The 18,912-nt window shown below is 39.9% G+C and overlaps 1 protein-coding gene across 5 annotated transcripts in view; it reads right to left on the reverse strand.

Moving 5' to 3' along the window:
* Positions 1 to 14,942, reverse strand: part of LOC111866636 — a 350,737-nt gene extending 335,795 nt beyond the window's left edge. For 3 of the 5 annotated variants that reach the window (XM_023855774.2, XM_023855775.2, XM_033752359.1), the window contains exon 1: positions 14,156 to 14,942. In XM_023855774.2, coding sequence (XP_023711542.1) covers positions 14,156 to 14,213 — 58 coding nt within the window. In that variant the 5' untranslated portion in view covers positions 14,214 to 14,942. The remainder of the gene's footprint in view (positions 1 to 14,155) is intronic. The other 2 variants (XM_023855772.2, XM_033752358.1) reach the window with 2 other exon arrangements.
* Positions 14,943 to 18,912: the final 3,970 nt, after the last annotated feature.

An 18,912-nucleotide genomic window follows, 5' to 3' on the forward strand; every position in this document is an offset into this window, starting at 1 on the left:
CAGTGAAAATTGAGACGTGAATAGCTTGTGTTCTTTTAAATGGTGTTTTTAGATAACAGAGTTAAGTTAGTGTTCATACCATGTGCACCAGTGTTTGTCTAAAATATGAACGCAAATATCAGTATTAAAAAGAAAACAATGAATGGTTTAATCCAGTACGAAATGTCGAAATTCCATCAGTTTTCTTTCCTTCAGATACATAATAGGGCTAATTTGGTAAGTAGGACCAACTATCATATATTCATCATCTTTATTCTTAAACTCTAGTAAAAGTTGTAATTAAAATTGTGAAATTTTATGTCCCATTTAATATTTAAGGTCATATTTTACACTTTTTAGGTCATATTTGACATAATTTTGGGTCATAAGTGCATGTATATATTTATAGTTTTTAGGTCATAAAAATCCGGGCCCTAATTATTATTATTAAATTCTTTGCGTGTATGTAAGTGTATTGTCCTTTCTCGCCACAAAATGGCTTAAACACTGGAAATGTACTTATTTTATTTTCTCGCCTGTTAACGCTAACTTCAATTTTTCTTAGAATTATTATTAATTTATTGCCACTATATAGACTCATATTTTGTATTTTATTTTTTTAATTATTTTTATGTATTTCTATGCACTCGTGCTAACTTTGTAATTGGCCTCTGTGCTGTTACGTTTGCACGTAAATAAACATGAATTGGATTGAACTGAATTATTACCATCATCACTACCACCACCACCGACACCACCCTCAGTGTCTCTACAAGACTGGCGCACTGCTAACTGTACGAAACTCAACATCAGTCAAACTGAAACTATAACTTTTTTAATTCGCTTAGTGGGGGGTGGAGTCCAACTGGGTCAACTCGGCACGGCGGCCACTGATTGGCCTATTGTAGCCTGCCTCAGGTGATTATGATGGAGAATTTGGTGGAATGAAGACTGGCAGGGGAAACAGAAGTACTCGCAGAAACCCCGCCCCAGTGCCACTTTGTCCACCACAAATCCCACTTGACCAGACCCCGGGATCGAACCCGGGCCGCCGCGGTAAGAAGCCAGCGACTAACCGCTTGAGCTATGGCGCGGCAAAACTATAACTTTCTATAGGAAAACTGACGTGCTAATGCATGATTATAAACTCTGACAATCTTCCAGAATATTGTAACGTGTCTTGAGTTCGAATCTCGTTGGTCACGTGTGTAAGTTCGTATCCCACTTCTGACACCAAAATTGTCACGTGTTGGGTGTATAACGCGACAAATAACTTCACGCCGTATTTGATATAGCGAATTTTATTTCACATTCGCACTTACAATCACCCAAATTACAATCTCACAATTACTGCCATCGGCAGTATCACAGATACTATACTGCAATTAACTGGTGTCAGAAGTGGGATACGAACTTACACACGTGACCAACGAGATTCGAGCAGTGTGACGTGTCGCGCTAGCTGGACGCCCCNGTTTACTGCTGCCTAGCAACGGCGGTATCCCTTGGTGACGTCACCGCTGTTGACTCGCGTTCCATAGCTACCAGGATGCTGGGACTCGGCTAACTTCGGCTCCGCTCGGCGCGTCACGACTGGCGGGAGAGGGGAAGGGGCGTCATCCATAGCTCAACACGTCACAATATTGTAGTTTTGTGCGGTCCGTGTCATTAAAAGGTAAGTAGGCTATTATTTCTTCCCAGAACTTCTTTTCTTTTCCCAGTATCCCGAAAACCGTCTCCCTTACAAAACATATGTTGGGCACAAAATATATACTTCTTCTTCTCCTCCACGATTGTTAGAAACATTTTTGAATGCGACATATGAATCGAGCGACGTGGGATATGGGCATAGAAACGCATGTAGGTCACGCTTTAAAGTCGTCGTTAAAATCTGAACAGAAATCATGAAATTTTTGGAGAACTGTTCGTAAAATTCTCTAGTATTGAGTTACATGAGAATCCGTTTAGCGGTTCATGGGTTGTTACATGCTTACAGAAAGACGACAGATCCATGTTCAATAGACGCTCCGTGCGTATACTAAAACTCCGTGGTTTTAGTCCACAAGCGAACTATACTGATCGAGCGACCGCCGCTTGTCGGCAAAGTTAGTACCAACTTTTGAGGATAGAGCACGTCACGTGGTCAGCGCAACTAATCCCCATGGCCATTAATCTCGGTTTTCTAGAACGGAGTCGCTATTCCCTTGAAATAACTCCTCAATTATCCTCACGAGGCTGAGAGGACCGCGTTCCAGACCCACTACTTCTCAGAAAATCTGGTAGCGCCGGGAATAGAACCCGAACCTCCGGATCTGTAGCCGGGAACTCTGACCACTAGACCTCAGAGGCGGTCCCGTATGTATACTAATGCGGGTAAAACGTGAAACGTGTGGACGACTAGACGCGACCTCCGAATAATATGTACACGTATATTCTGACCTCTTCGTAAAATAATACTCGTACATAAATATTTGGACGTTCATTTGCATTAGCTATTGGTGCAAGCATAAAGGTATTGGGAATTTTGTGCAATTTCTTGAATCCGTTTCTTTCTATCTGCAAAGCTTCAATCCTGGCGCAACTTTCTGTCAAGTATAAAGTTCGTATGCCAGCTTTCTTTGATTTAACCGAGTCTATGCATTTGGTGACATTTGTTACATGACTGTCGTAAAAAGGAAACCTTACCCTCTAATGTAGAGTGAATATTATCAGGATCACCATCTGATAGGGTTGACTATTTTAGCCCGATCCGCCCTCAAACATGAAGCAACGGTATCTTGGAGGGTAGCCTTCACTTGGTGGGTTTGTCTACCTTTGCTAACTGGTCCTGTCTATCCGCCACGTAACTTTGGAAGGGGATAAGGGAATAATAAACATTTAATATATTCATAATTTTCGGCTTTGGTTATAAAGAAGAGAGGGACGTGAAACATCTACCACACGAAATGACATACTACATCCTTCAGTCCTCTCACGAGTAGTCTACGCGTATGTTCGTTTCGTGAAACGACAGATATCTCAACGTGGAGGGCATGGGTTTGAGGTTACAGATTCCATCCTTCTGGAAGATTCATACTCATTGACTATATTTCATCATCTTCCCATGCGACAAAAGAGAGAAAAATACAAGAATAGAATTTTTTTTTATTGCTAGTGGGGTGGGACTAAGTCCCTTGTACTGCGGCCACTTCTGGCCTATTGTACCAGCCCCAGATGAGAGGTGAGGGTAATTGTGGAGCAATTGGTGGAATGAAGATTGGCAAGGGAAACCGAAGAACTCGGAGAAAACCTGTCCTAGCGCCACTTTGTCCACCACAAATCCCACTTGACCAGACCCGGGATCGAACCCAGGCCGCCGCGGTGGGAAGCCAGCGACTAACCGCTTGTGCTATGGCGCGGCCCAAGAACAGAAAGTTACGGATATACGAAAAGGACATGTGTGTGCTTTGCATTCTTACTATGAACGAAGTCGATCACAGTGGCCAAGAGCGGCCACGGTCCAACAAAGGGCTCTAGAGTTACCTTCGATCTGTGTCGTTAACCTCAGCAGCGAATTCTGCCCGCATCGCTACCTAAACCAGACAGTTTAAAAAAAAAACAAGAATTGTTGGATTTGAAGTTTACATGGTGGTTATCATGAAGACTGTCGTCTTCTGGGTTTTAACGCCGTGTAATTCGGAAAGAGACGACTTTTCCCTGGAATATATCATCTCCATCTTCAGGGAAGAAAGGTACCTATGAAAGAAAGCAAAAGTAGAGGGCAAGCTGAGTTAAGCTTACGCCCTGCTTTTGGTGATATCTTGCTTGGCTTATCCTTCCATACTGAAGATGGAGGAGGTATTTTCCTCCGACACATAGGGCTCTCCGAGCTAAAAAGTAATGTAACATAACAAAATTCGGTAATTGAATGACAATGTTATCTTTTAAAAGAAGAATGACTGAAATAACAAATTCATGTTCCAGGAGTCAAAAAAATGTTTCAAAAGAAAAGTGCATCAGTGGAACTAATTCATTTCCAACTTCGCTGGCTCCTTCCTTATCGTTGCCCAGTTCATTCACACCCCGTTCCGACTTCAGCTCAATTCAATCGGTCTTCCAATTACGACTTCTAATCTCTGGGGGAATTCTTGTCTTAATAGAGAAAAGGCAGAGTTCATTCTGTAAAGGTATCACATCCACATCCCTTTATTGATGCTCATTTTGTCTGCAATTGAAGATATATTCAATATTTTTACACTCTCATTCTCATGAAGAGTACCGGAAGCTGATAACATTAACGATTTACGTCTTTGAATTTTGAACTTCATGTAAATAAGTTACAAATTCAGTCCATACCTCACAGAACACGCACTACTTCTTCAGTACAGTAGAAATCGGCTAATGATATTTAGGGGAATAACCGCTGTGTTTCAAGAATCATATGATATAAATAAATGCACTCTGTGGGCAAAACGCAGAGTTATTTAATGTTAAAGCAAGTCATACGTACAGTAATCAGTTTGCTTTAAAGATTTAAGTGGAGATCGTATCCAATGGTCTCTCAGTACACCTTCGAAGTTCTTTTCCGGAACATCGTCTTCTTTTTTATTAAAACGCATCGTTTCTGAGCCTGGATTCTGTCTCCATCTTCAGGTGGAACCTACTCAGTTGGGCCAAATCGATATGGCTAGTCCGTATCTCCGGACACCTGTACCAACACCAGATAGGGCATACTAGCCACGCACAGCATAAACTACCTGCAAGAGCTAAGACATAACATTATAAAGTTAGAAACTCCGCATACAGGTATATCAGCCTTGGATCAGCTAACGATGAGAACAGCAGTCATCACTGGAGAGACGAATTCTCCGTACTACAAACAAGTCCAGTGTAAACTGAGTGGAAACATTTTTACTTTTTTTTTTTGTCGGTACCAAATGGAGAATTTCTCTCTCAAGTGATAACATCTATTCTCACAGTTCTCTGGTCCAATGCCTCATACGTGCGGAGTTTTTAATAGTTTAATGTTTTGTTTTAGCTCTCACAGATGGTTTGTGCTGTGCTTGGCTTGTATACCCTATCTGGTCCTGGTGCAGGTGTCCGGAAAATGGGGATTAGTTCCATCGACTGAGCCCCAGAAAAGAACAAACTCCGTGGCTTAAGTCCGCAAGCGAACCATACCGACCGAGCAACCACCGCTTATAGGCGAAGTTAGTACCAGCTTAGCGGATAGAGGGTGTCGCGTGGTCAGCGCAACGGATCCCCACGGCCGTTACCTTCGGCTTTCTAAATCGAAGCCGCTATTTCCTTGAAAGAGCTCCTCAATTATCCTCACGAGGCTGAGTGGACCCCGTTCCAGGCCCACTACTTCTCAGAAAATCTCGTAGCGCCGGAAATCGAACCCGAGACCTTTGGATCTGTAGCCAGGAACTCTGACCACTAGATCACAGAGGCGGTCCGATTGGGTCCAACTGAGTAGATTTTACCTGAAGACGACGACAGAATGCAATCTCCGAAAGGTTGAGTTTATAAATAAAAACAGGATGATGGGTGTCAAGAAACATAATGTTAGTATTAATGTGCCATCGTGATAAACTTGTAGGTCTTATTGTTTTCCGGAACTTCTCATCGGAACTCGAGTCTGATACCGGAGGCCTACGCAAAAGGTTATGAGCGAATATGCATAACACATAAATTTCATGGAGATCATAGATATTTAGAACGTCATTGCAGTACAACGCATAGGTAAATTTTATTAAACACAAATCGTAATTACACATTATAGGATTTATTTATGTTTCTGTACATTGTCGTGTTTTATCTATATTGTCATGTGACTGTGACTAGACACTGGGCTGGATTGTTAATTGGGTTTATTGAAGGTTTATAAATCGTAATTACAAATAATTATAAAAGTCTCACTGATTTAAGCAATAGACAAATTAAACATAACTTCCAAGAATTCCTCCAATACGTGTGTTTATTCGTTACCATGGACATGTCTCTGTTGCGCCGTTACTTATAAATGGCCGTCACTTCTCGCTCCGTTNCCCCCCCCCCCCCGTCTTTCAGGGGTCATGTTCAAATACATTAGTTCTGCGACAGTACAGTTTTACTTACAATAAATGAATGTCGAGTAGATGAGAAACAAAAAAGAAACGCAAAGAACGCATTCAATCTCCTCAACCTTGTTGATTCCACCGCTCAGTTCATAGTCTGTTTTGTGACGACGCCAAATTACGACGTTCCACATGTACCTACGTAATTTTCACGATTCTCTTGTCACTTCCCCTCTTAATATGCTCCCCAGCGCTTTGTTCGCAAACATGGATGATCTATGACCTTCCCTTGGAGCGCGAGACTTTTCACAAAAGACAGGTAAATCATTCTTCTGAAAATTTTAACCTTCAGATTTTTAGACGGGAGAAGGGACTAACTGGCATTCCCCAAATGTTAATTGGTTAAATTTCGATTCATTGCAGTCGTTCACAAATATTAGAACTTCTTCACATTTTCGAAAGATTTATTAGTCATTTTAGCCTACCTTCCTCAGTTTCAAAAAATAAACTTAGGCTTATGAGATCATTTTGCTGCATGTGTCCGTATGCGTACACCTTCCTTAACAACTCATGAATGCCTGAACCAACATTTAAGAATCCAGATATGTATATCAAAGCACCAGATCCCATTCCAATGGCGTAATTCATAAGAGTTTCCATCAGTAACACCAACATTACAGCCCCTCAAATTTCTGAGGTCAAACCTTAATACTGCGTCTAGGCTTGCATAATCTCCTTGAAATTTTGTATGTATATCATGCCACATAAAACCATCTCAACGGCGTATATCACAATTCTTTTCGATCAGTCATACAAACATTACAGCTTCTTGTTGCAGTAATGACCGTGATGTTACTTAAATGCCTCAGCCGATCGTCATGAAACTTGGTACATAAATCGTGCCCCCTGAACCCATTTCAACGGCGTATATTGTAAATCCTTCCCTTCACTTATACCAACTTCAGAGCCTTTAAAATTACTGAAGAAAAGCCTTAATATTGCTTGAACGCCCATACCAATCTATATTAAACTTTATATGTATATCGTGCCATCTGAGCCCACTTCAACGGCGTACATTATAAATCCCTCCCTTCAGTAATACCAACATTACAGTCATTCAAATTGCTGAGGCAAAAGCTTAATATTGCTTGAACGCCTGCACCAGTGTAATTCGAGTGAACCTGATGGGATTTGAAACCATGCCGTTCATCTCCTAAACAGTCACATTGAGCAAATAATACACTTACTTATATACATATATGAAAAATCCCTAAGCGTGAGATGAAGACTGTGAAATTACGCGATTTCAGCATACTCGTACAGTAGCGACAAACTATTGTGCGTTAACGCGTTACATGAAAGTAAGATACGCAGTAGTTCACGAACGGTAAGCAGTCTTTTGCTTCATGTATCATATCTATTATGTAAAAATGAAAAGGGTGAAGTTGTGCCTTGCTTAATTAAATAAGCACCAAGTCAAGACGACGCATGGGTAAGTGGAGGTATATCTCCACTATTCTTTACTTCAGCAATACATTGAGGTGAGTGGTTATCTTCACGCAGCGACCGCCTTAACTCCGGGAAACCCCGGAACCCGTTGGATAATTGAATAGGAGACTGGGTTGGCCCCAGAGCCGGTCTGGACACTGAAGAGAAGAGAATAATCTATTGCCCCTTCCGGGAATCGAACCCCGACCGTCCACCAGTCCGTAACCCATCGCTATACAGACCTCACTATCCAGGCTCTTGTAGCTATCTTGTGGGCTCTGATGCCATTGTTATGTGGATATGAGAAATGTAGTTGCCTCTGTTATATAAAGTACATGGCTTACGATCAATTATCTGTGTTTGTAAATCCTGGCTTTAAACGTTGGCCTCGACGCATCATTCGGTAACACGTATAACTGGAAAGTAATATGGGAGTAAGCAGAGAAAGTTAATAGTATTGAAACATTAGAGCTGATGAGGGTCCCCGCTGAATTCTCGGCGGGTCGACGGGTGTTACACTAGAACTAATTGTAATTAACTACAAGTTGCATGGAGTAAAACTCTTCTTGGAAAGCCAACAGTCGTTTATCTAGTCAATAAAGTATCCTGCCTTCACTGAACCCGGTAGTTCATTCCAAAAGACCTCACTGTAGCCCGTAAAATCCAATCTGCAAAACTCATAAGACGGAATAAACAGCAGGATAAGGGACAGAAGCCCCCCCCCAAAAAAAAAATCTAGTGCAACTTTGTCAGCAATATCTTATACATGTACATGCAAGTCAAACTTCAGCTGTCACTAATCTGACCTGTACTTCGGAGGAACAAGCTTCGAATCTCAGAGATGTTAAATTATTTTGGATTTCTTCAATTCTACAGGAGAATGCAGGGAGAGTTCTTTGAAATAGGCCACAGTCATTCTTTCCAACATAGTGAATCTCTGATTTATATTAGACTTCATATAAGGAAAAAAGTTTGTAAATTCATTCTAGTTCACAGGTAACAGAAATCAGATATTTTATACACCTAAACCCAAAGCTCACCATCGTAGACGATTCTTAACTAGTTAAATCAAATGCAAATCATCACAATCTCTCTCGAAACGGCGTATCTTCATTGGTCTTACAATCAATTTCTTATTCTGTGCACTCCAAATGGCCGTTTTCCAACAGTTTTACCCAGGAAAATTGTGCATGTACTTCTAGTCTCATCTGATACATACTCAGCTTACCTTAACCTCATTGGCTTCACTATCCTAACAATTCAGCGGTGATGCACAAGTCAAGAAGTTGGTCGTTATGCAGAATTGTCTTCTCCAATTCATCCTTCTTAGGTGCCAATATTTTTCAGAGAATTTCCTTTCCGAAAGTGTCTAAAGAATATAGTCAAAACAGAAAACTTACACAGCCTCAGAACGCTCAAATCATAATGCCTCGTCCTAATTTAACTATGATTTTAAGCTGCATACTATACTCAATTTCCGAACAGAAGGATGATCTTTTAATCATTGAAATTGGATGCACAGAAAAAGAGAAGACCTCCTTTAAATTGACATTCAAGAATTTGAATCTAGGAACTGAGAAAAAACATGAAATCCCCTAGTAGGGGATAAGATAAGGGGACTAAGATAATTAAACTCTAGGTCTTAACACGAAACGGAAGAACCTGTCACTCGTTAAATAATTTTGAACGAACCAGAATCGAACTTTTGTCTGAAAAGTTGAAGATCATAGCTCTATCCCTACTCCCCTTAACATCATAGATTCATCAGCGCTGTTCAAGCACACATTAAAATTTTTATTAAACCAAATGAAGAGTTCGACTGAAACTGAATACAGATCGACCACGTTCCACCAACTCTCTTATGCCCAAGGCAATTCTCATTTGCATGAACTGACAAAAGCGTGATCGCAACTGAATACCATGAACACGTAACGACGGCGAAATTCAATTTTATTTCCGCGCAGAATTGCATCACTTTTTCCATGTAAAGAATAATCCGTGTATGACTAACTATTTCATGCATTATAAATTAAAATTCAGCTATTGATAACATTGGTATTGCTCACTATTCTTGGTTTAGCAACAATAATAAATCAAGTTTGCATGTAACTGCTCAGATAACCATCACTAAGTAAGCCTAAATACAGCTACAGATTTTAGAATAGTCCCTCCTTCACTTTCAGTCTATTTTACAAAGGTATATGAACGGATCTGTTTTGCCTGGCGAAAAATGACAGGAAATAGGAAAGACGTATGTTGGCTGTTAGCGGTCCTATTCCGACGTATTCATAGAGAAAGTGATGGAGAACCACGAAGACCTTAAGTCAGGAGGTTCAATATTCCGTACCTCTTGAATATGGAGCAGGAATTCACAATTCCTACAGTCCGACGTTTCGTAAATTCTTTCCTAGAAATCCTGAAATCTGCGTACGCAAACATTCCAGACCTTATAGGACAGAGCAATGTCATCATAACTTTGTATGAATAGCATGTCACTGACATTTTGTACGTAATATCATGACATCTACAAACATAGCAATTCTGCAGACTTCTTGGGGGCTACTTGACTGTCAGAAATGAGACTATATAGCTACGCATGCATTAGAAAGGATTTGAAAGAAACCGTTCGTGACATAATCTAGGTAGTATCTCGGAATTTTCTTGGAGGCTCTGAGGAAATCCAAGAAAATATCAGCCAGGATAGCTAGTGTCCCACCAAGATTCAAAATACTCAGCATTTTGTTATCGCATTCAGCCTTTAATTAGTGGCAGAATTGGAGAAACCGAATCGGAACATAAAGTTCTTATGTACTAACAAGCAGCCAGCCAAAGGAACTTTCTACATCGGAGACAGATCATGCCGAGTTCACTTTTACATTGGCTTACAGATTGAGGAAGCCGCTCACAGTGGCCCCGCGATCTAAGATGCGAACTATCTTCTCCCGCTCAAACACTGAGGTCGTGGGTTCGAATCCCACTTGAGACATGGATCTCTGTGAGCTCTTATTTTGTGTTTGTGTTGTCCCGTGTGCAGGTAGCGGACTTTCGACGGGCTGATCCCCCGTCAAAAGTCAAAAGAGTCCTACCGACTGTGTAAAAAGATCAAGAAAATGAAAAAGCGGCCAAGGCACAACACAGGGCTGTAGAGCCATAGAGAGAGAGCGGGGCAGATAGACCGAGGAAGCACTCTTCGCGGGTGCACACTCTGCCTCTACTTATTGCAACAGTAATACTGTAACGTGTATAGCTAGGCAACGGTGCGATAAACACTTCCTCGCTTAGGCGCACTCAACAATAACACGAATGTTTGTACCTCGTTGCTGGGCAATAGTCAGCATGCCAATGAACTGGCGAGGTACCTATCACGTGACTCGTTTTCTCTGTGGTCTTCTTTCTGCAACAATATGTATGTGTTTTCCGTGTGTGTTCAGTGCGGAAGCTATATAACGGTGGTTGCAGATATAAGAGTTTTCAGCCCCCTGTGAAGGCGGGGTCGAATACCTCCAACGTGACCCTGAGAGTCGTAGGTGGCGATGAAAAGGGAAGTCCAAAATCTGAGACAGTAAAATATGGTCGTGAGTTCCAAGGGACTCGGACCCGAGAAAGACCGCGCTGGCAAGGCCCAGCAGCATATGCAAAAGACAGACTCGTCCTCTCGTCAGAGAGGGCGCCCCACAAAAATAAGACAGTAACTGCCAAACGATAATAATTAATATCTGGTCATGAGCCCCAGATGGTGCTCGACACCAAGACTTACTGACTGACTGACTGTCAGTCGCAATATGACTTTGACTTTAAGAGTTTTTAGTTTTAAGTGCAGTTCAGTTCAAGTGAGTTTTATGTAAGAGACAGCCACGGAAAGTTCAGTTTTGAGTTCAGCAGAGTGCGGTTGATTTCCAGATCGACTGACAAAGAAATGGCAAGAGGACTTCATAGTGTTTTGAAGTGCTACTTTCATTGTGAAAATCCATTGCCAGGAGACGACTAGTGATAACGGAGAATCCTAGTGCGTGTGCAACAATGAATTGTAAAGCTGTAAATCACCGACATCGCTCTATTGACTGTAATTAAGAGAGGTTGTAACCAAGGTGCTAATAAATCCAGTCATCCGAACTAGAACCCGTCATTCTTGTCAAGCGTACCCCCATACACGTGACAATATGTTAAGACATAATGAACACGGAGAGAGAGAGAGTGCGTTGTCACCTCCTCATGCTGCCTGCTTCTCATTTGTTTACATCCACTTCGTACACATTCACAATAAATTTTAACTGGGAACCAGGCTATTACAAGTTCCAGCATCTGATTAGGATTTTCGAAATAATGATGTAATATTTTAATTTTCTAAGTTTATTAATTTAGGTACACAAAACTCCTATAAAAAAGAAATACAAAATAAAATATAACATACCAGTTCAATATCTCGTCATGTCCTGTTAAATACTGATCATCTTAATACCAGGCAAATTTCCATTGTGTCTCCTTCTTCACTTACACTTCCAAATCGTGTGCCGACACCCGGTTACAATTCCGAGCCCAGGCCAGATTCCTCTTAAGCCTGCTGCTTGATGAAGAGCGAATAGCATTGCAGTAAGGACTTCCCAGCGAAATTTTCTCTCTGGCCTTCCCACATAAACCCCGAATGCAGTCTACTTCTCCCCCATGCGTGCTGCATACCCCATCCATCTCACCCTACTTGCCTCGATCATTCTAATGACATTTGGAAAAGAGAACGGGTTATGAAGCTCCCTATTATGTAATTGTCTCCAAACCCCTATAATTTCATCCCTCTTCGATCTAAATATTTTAATCAGCACCCTGTTCTCAAACATCTTCTGCCTATGCTCTTCCTACAGTATCAGAGACCAAGTTTCATACACTTAAAACTATAAGAAAAATTATGTTTTTTGTATTATAATTTTACGGTTTTGCATAGAAGATGAGAAGACAAAAGTTTCTGAACTGAATAGAAGCTAAATGTCAAAATTTGTAGATGAATAGTTTGTGCTACTAATGCAACTCAATGGAACAGATCTTATTTGCGAAGCAAGTATACCCTCGGGTGATCGAAAAATTCTCTCTCTCTCCATGGAATTTGAGGGATCATTATCGTGCTCACAAAAGCCCGCAACGCGACCCACTCTTACATTGAGTGTAATATAGCATACATCCTGTTATCCAATTTCATCAGAATCCATTTTATTATTATTTTCTCATATGCATCGCAGACTCCTAAGTGATTCATTCAGGGGTTCTGGCTAAAATTTTGTGTGCATTTCTCACCTCTCCTATGCGTGTTAATTTCCCTCCCCATCTTATCCTCAGTGGTCTCATCATGCTTAGTGACAGCCCAAATTACACTGTAATTTTATCCACACTCACACTACTTCCTCCTCTTATTATTCCGCTGATTTATCCTTTAAATCATCGAAAAATTGAAATGTGCCATGCAATATTAAACACTCTTACCACCAGAATGATCAGATAAACGTAAACAGATTCCCACACATCTCTCAGAGTTCAGATTATCAAAATGAGACATACCCCGTTTAAAAACGAGATGCTCTACATCTCATTAAAACCAGGCTCCATTGGAATCAGACGATATTCCAACTTCCTCCTGAACAGTCACAGATTCATTTAATATTCGATGCCTGTCCACAACAATTTGAGACCAAATAAGTGTCTGAAACATTTATAGCAGTAAATAACGAGGAGTTTTCTTTTATAAATCGAATGCTGTCTCAAAAAATACAGGTGACAAAACCATCTACCTATGGCTGTACAGCCCATGTGTACCTTGGCCGCTTTTTCAGTTTCTTAATCTATACACAATCGGTAAGACCCCTACGACGGGGAGAACAGCTGTCGCAAGGCCGCTACCTACACAAAGAATAAACGCACATAGACATCAAAGCCTCTAGTGGGATTCGGACCCACGATCCGTGTTTGAGCGGGCGAAGACAGTTCATGCCTTAGGCCGCGCGGCCACTGTGATCGGCTGACAAAACCACCAGGAATTAAAAAATAAACACAGTCAAATGGGCTACTTACTCTGAGTTATATGATATCCAGGGCAATAAAATGTGGTAAAGAAAGCATATATATTAAATGCTTAAAGCACAGAATTCACCCAAATAATATATATGTATACGTTAAGTTCCTACTGCACAGAAAACACACTGTTTCTTCATTACAGGGATAAAATTTAAGCTACTTAGAGAAATAGCTGCTGTTTATTCTGATAATCATAATACACATATAGGCCTAACTACACTATTCGGGCAAGGGTGAAGCTTTTAAATGTTCAATAAGGTGGTGCATATAGTAGACATTGAAAGGCTGAAATAATCATATAAATTAGGAAAACGCAAAAACTTAAAAATTCCTAGAAAATATTTTAAAATTTCGCCTAAAATTTTAAGGATTTTAATTTGTAAGATCAAGTTATGTAATTTATTATCATAATTTGGGGTCTAACCTTGGAGAATTACGCTTTAATATAAACGGTAATTAAATTACAGCTCGTACGAGAGTGACAGTTGGACAAACTTATTCAGCACAGCTGAAGATTCATCATAATAACAAATAAGATTTATATTAATCATTTTAAACAATACGTAGCATTTTACAGAGGTTTTGTCACTTACCACAGAGATAAAGATGGAATACAAGTCTTGTTAGCCATCTCAATATGAAGTGTGGCATCCTTGTAGAAGTTCCTTCAGTTCCGTGGTTAACAATATAGGAAGGTCACGTGTGTTGTCAATTTCATTGTCTTAACAGACAGTCCAATATTCACTTTATGGGAACAAACTTTACTATCTTCTGTATACACTATTATTTATTCAAGAGATCGGCCGTGCATTTGACAACTTGTAAACAATTACCATATTGCTGTTGTGTTGCCGAAACACACAAAACTTGGTTTTTGTAACGTTATTAAATTCGTGTTACCAGTCTGTACCTAGTTTATAGAAGAGTTTGCATATCGTGTAGCTGCCTCCCGTCAGTTTTGTATTTGTCTTAAGGAATCATAATCTAAAAGCCACCAACTGCACTAATTAACATAGCTTGCTATAAATATTGCATCATGATCAAATGAAGCTAAAAATTCGCGTATCAGAAATTACTTATAATTTAAATATCAAGCCATAAAACATTGAAACAACCAAAGCAGATTTCAGAATGCAATAACTATTAAGCATTTTTTGTAAGCCTAATTCTTATATTACTCGTATATTAGCTGCTAAATTTTTGTAAATTATGTTAATTTTCACTCACACACATACACGAAACTTCCTTCTCTATTACATCATAAAACACTGGGATTTATGAAATATTTTAAACATTACAATACAATTTAGCGGCGAACGTGGTTGTGAGATGATTTCAAATATCCCACAAAAACTGCCGATTACTGCACCGGGCGCTTGCTTTTGGCATTCTCCTGCACAGATGCCATCCCGACAAGTGATCGCACACGTAGTTCACATCGCGGCCGCTGCGAGGCGTTACGACTCCCAAAGCCATGCGCATAATACATCCTGCTATGTAGTTCACTTACTAGCCACTTCATTACACCATACTTCAAGCGCTAATTAACGGAAACAGAAAAATCAGTGACAATCCGACATAGATTTGAGTTTCAGGTTTTTCATTTTCTTCCTTCTTCACGCAGACCAAAACAATATTATTGTTACGAAGAGTTATATATACCTTATGGGGTACAACGCCGTGCAGTCTGTTGAAAGTCAACCGACGTTTCGGAAGAACATGTCACCTCCATCTTCAGGGTCTAAAAATAAGCCAAACATGAAACTAGCAAGCCACCTGATTTCATGTTGGCTTCTTGTTTGACTTATTCTCCGACAATGAAAATGGAGGCGACATATTCCTCTGAAACGTCGATTGATTTTCAACGGAATACAAGGCGTTATATCCGTAGAGTTAGAACACTTCAGAACCACCGCTGTGAGAACCTCAAATCGTACATCGTCATTGCTACCACTACTTCAGAAGTAATATCAGTAATAGNCGTGAGAACCTCAAATCCTACTTGTTGATAAGTTCGACGATTCGTGTAGATGATTTGCCACCTAGTTTCTTTCTTACCACAACTTTCGACCCTGAAGATGGAAGAAAAATGTTCCTTCGAAACATCGTTTGACTTTCAAAGGACAACACGGCGTTATATACCAGAAGACAGAACTCTTCCCAATCACCGCTGTGAGAACCTCAAATCCTACATCGTCATTGCTACCACTACTTCAGAAGTAATATCAGTAATAGTAAATAATTTACCGTCTGATAGCAGAATTCGAATGTTCAACGTTGACTAACAAGTCCACCATTAGACATTAGTTCCATCCACGTTCCACTATCATAATTTACTCCACATAGATCCTAATGTTAATATAATCTTCCTTCTTTGGTGTTTCCAAGATGTTTTTCCACAAAATTGTTGCATTCCTTGCTTACCATTCGGCCATAATTCATGTGATGCAGTGGTGGACATGATCCTTGTTTCAGAAACTAACAGATTTTCGCAAAACTCACTATGAACATAATAGTCCTTTCCCAATACATTCTAACTTACTGTCGTCAAGAAAATAACATAACAAGAATGCGTCAGTCAAAGTAAAGACGCACAAATTAATGCAGGACCTTTCTACAACTGCCATTCAAAACAAGATTTGTCTTTTAAAAGCATCATTCAATGCAGGACGGGCCTTCCACAAGCGCCCTTCAGTGGACTTACCAGTACTTTACAAGAGTAATTCAATGTAGGGCTTTTTTACAAGGCCACTCAGTGTATGGCCTCTTTTATAAGCCATTCAATGCTGGACATTATTTACAAAAGCCGTTTAAATTGATGCATTTTTACAAGCGTCATTCATTGCAATGTCAGTGTAAGGGTAGGATTACGAATTGTGTAGTGACATATTATATTTAATTTTATACGGTAATTCTCATAAAATAATATTAAAATACGTCTAACATGAATTCGTAAAATAGTTTCGCTACATCTTTTTCGATGGTGCCATAAAGTGTAGTCTTTATCGCACCTGATATCCAGTGTAGGGTGTTTTTACACGATCTAATCATTGTATGAGTATTAAATTTCTTTAAAATCGTCATTTAAAAGGTGAAATTTCATGGTAACGTTTCATACATACCTCTACCGGCAGTACGAGTAACACTTAAAGAGTAGACGTTCTAATCCTTCGGGATCCTGTAACACTTCACTCTTAATAGAGGTGCTTACAGTATTTGCCTCGGATTCTGATTCGTTCCCCAAGAATGGAGGCAACAGTTTTCTCGGAAACGTTGGTAACTATCTTCCGGACAAATAACTGCTTAAATTCTCCAGTAAGACTATTGTATTTAAACGATTCCACTGAATCTTTCATGTCAGTTAATATTCACTGACCAAGAAATACGCCTGTTCTTGAATTGAAAGTTTAATGCGTAGTAGTCACCATGAAAATCCACAGTTCGAGCCTTTCCTGGATAATTCAATTCAACACACATTATAACCTGTTTCTCTAACATCTAACCGTACTTCAATATAACGTTTCCGTATGCAAAGTGGTCTCTCATGAGATCATGTAACCATATTGTATTTTTTCTACCTTACGCTCTGTCCACCTAACTCTTTTTGATTAATAATCTTTACAATATTAAGTGAAGAGTACAAATCATGAAGCTTTTCGTTATAAGTTTATAATGATTCTCCTGTTATTTAGCCTCTCCTAGATTCAAACAATCTCTCCACGGATGCAATTTATGCAGTTACTGAAGCACCGTTAATTAAATCAAGAACATCCAAATATATTCGGCGGTACTACGTTTTCAAACAACCTCATGTAACCGACTAATTTGTTCAAATTACATTGGAAATGAAAGAGGTAAAAAATGTCTTCCTGAAAAAGATTCCTTTTGACAATTTAAGTACTTTCAATGAATTATTAGCTTCGCTGGAATAGTACATATAAACGAAGCATCTTCCCTTTAATTATAAAATTCCTCAATCTTCATTCTTAACCATCCGGTGAATTATTTGGGCCTTTTTAGTGTTTTTCGAACATGCAACTCTTAAAACTCCTTGTAGTTTAATGAGTTTTTTCATTGTTTAAAACTTTACCCGAAAATCAACATAGTTTAACTTTTTGTACAGCACTTCTTCATTAACAGCGTACTTTGAAAATTCTGTTCCTTGAATGCCGTACAATCACCATCAGAGATGAAACATGCTTGAATAATTTCGAGACAGATTTAATGACAGGCACCTTTTCATAACCTAAAAAAATTATATTTGGAATACAACCGCTGTGTAACTATGCAACTATATCACAACACTTTAAATGCTTAAAGTAATTAGTAACATTCTGCATACTTACGAAAATATTCTATGGCTACCGCATTCCTGAGTCTCTTCAACGTGCATCCAAATGACACCATCACCTGATCAACTTATCACAAAATTCACACTTACATATTACCTACCAATATGTCTACCATACCCCGACACAAATGCAACAGAAATTAAATTAAATAGAACATAACCTAATCTGTCATGTAATTTGAATCCAACAGTCTTTCGGCAAACAACGTAACGATTTTCAAATACACTGCAAGCAAAACGGTTGCAAATTACTTGACACCGTTTACTGAAGACACGGGCAGAAATTTGAACGTTGTAATTAAACTTCATGAATACGTATTTCAACTGATTTGAACCAGCTAAATCGATGTTGCCGGTCACGGTAGCCAAGCGGTCTAAGGCATGCACCGTCTTCGCTCGCTCGTGGGTTCGAATCCCACTCAGGGCATGGATGTTTGTGTGCGTTTTTCTGTGTTCGTCTACAGGTAGAGGCCTTGCGACGAGCTGATCACTCGCCCAAGGAGTCCTACCGTATGTGTAAGATCTGGAATAACCGAAATGAACGGAGAAGTTCAAGGAGGTAGGCCTAGGCCCACTGGGGCTGTAGTGCAAAGGAAAAAAAAATCGATGTCAATAGCTTTCATTTTGACGTTCACGTGTCCTAACTCGAAATATTAGTCAATTATATTACTAAGAGTAACAGTATCTACTGGGTGATAATATAGATAGCATAAGGTAAAAACACACAAACTTTAATTGACGCAAGTAAGGTTGGTAGCGCCGTAGCTCAAACGGTTAGTCGCTGGCTTCCCACCACGGCGGGCCGGGTTCGATCCCGGGTCTGGTCAAGTGGGATTTGTGGTCGACAAAATGGCGCTGGGGCAAGTTTTCTCCCAGTACTTCGGTTATCCCTGCCAATCTTCATTCCACCAATTGCTCCACAATCACCCTCACCTATCAACTGAGGCTGGTACAATAAGCCACAAATGGCCGCAGTATAAGGGACTTAGTCCCAACCCA

The sequence above is a fragment of the Cryptotermes secundus genome, unplaced genomic scaffold, assembly GCF_002891405.2.
Source record: "Cryptotermes secundus unplaced genomic scaffold, Csec_1.0 scaffold967, whole genome shotgun sequence".
Lineage (NCBI taxonomy): Eukaryota > Metazoa > Arthropoda > Insecta > Blattodea > Kalotermitidae > Cryptotermes > Cryptotermes secundus.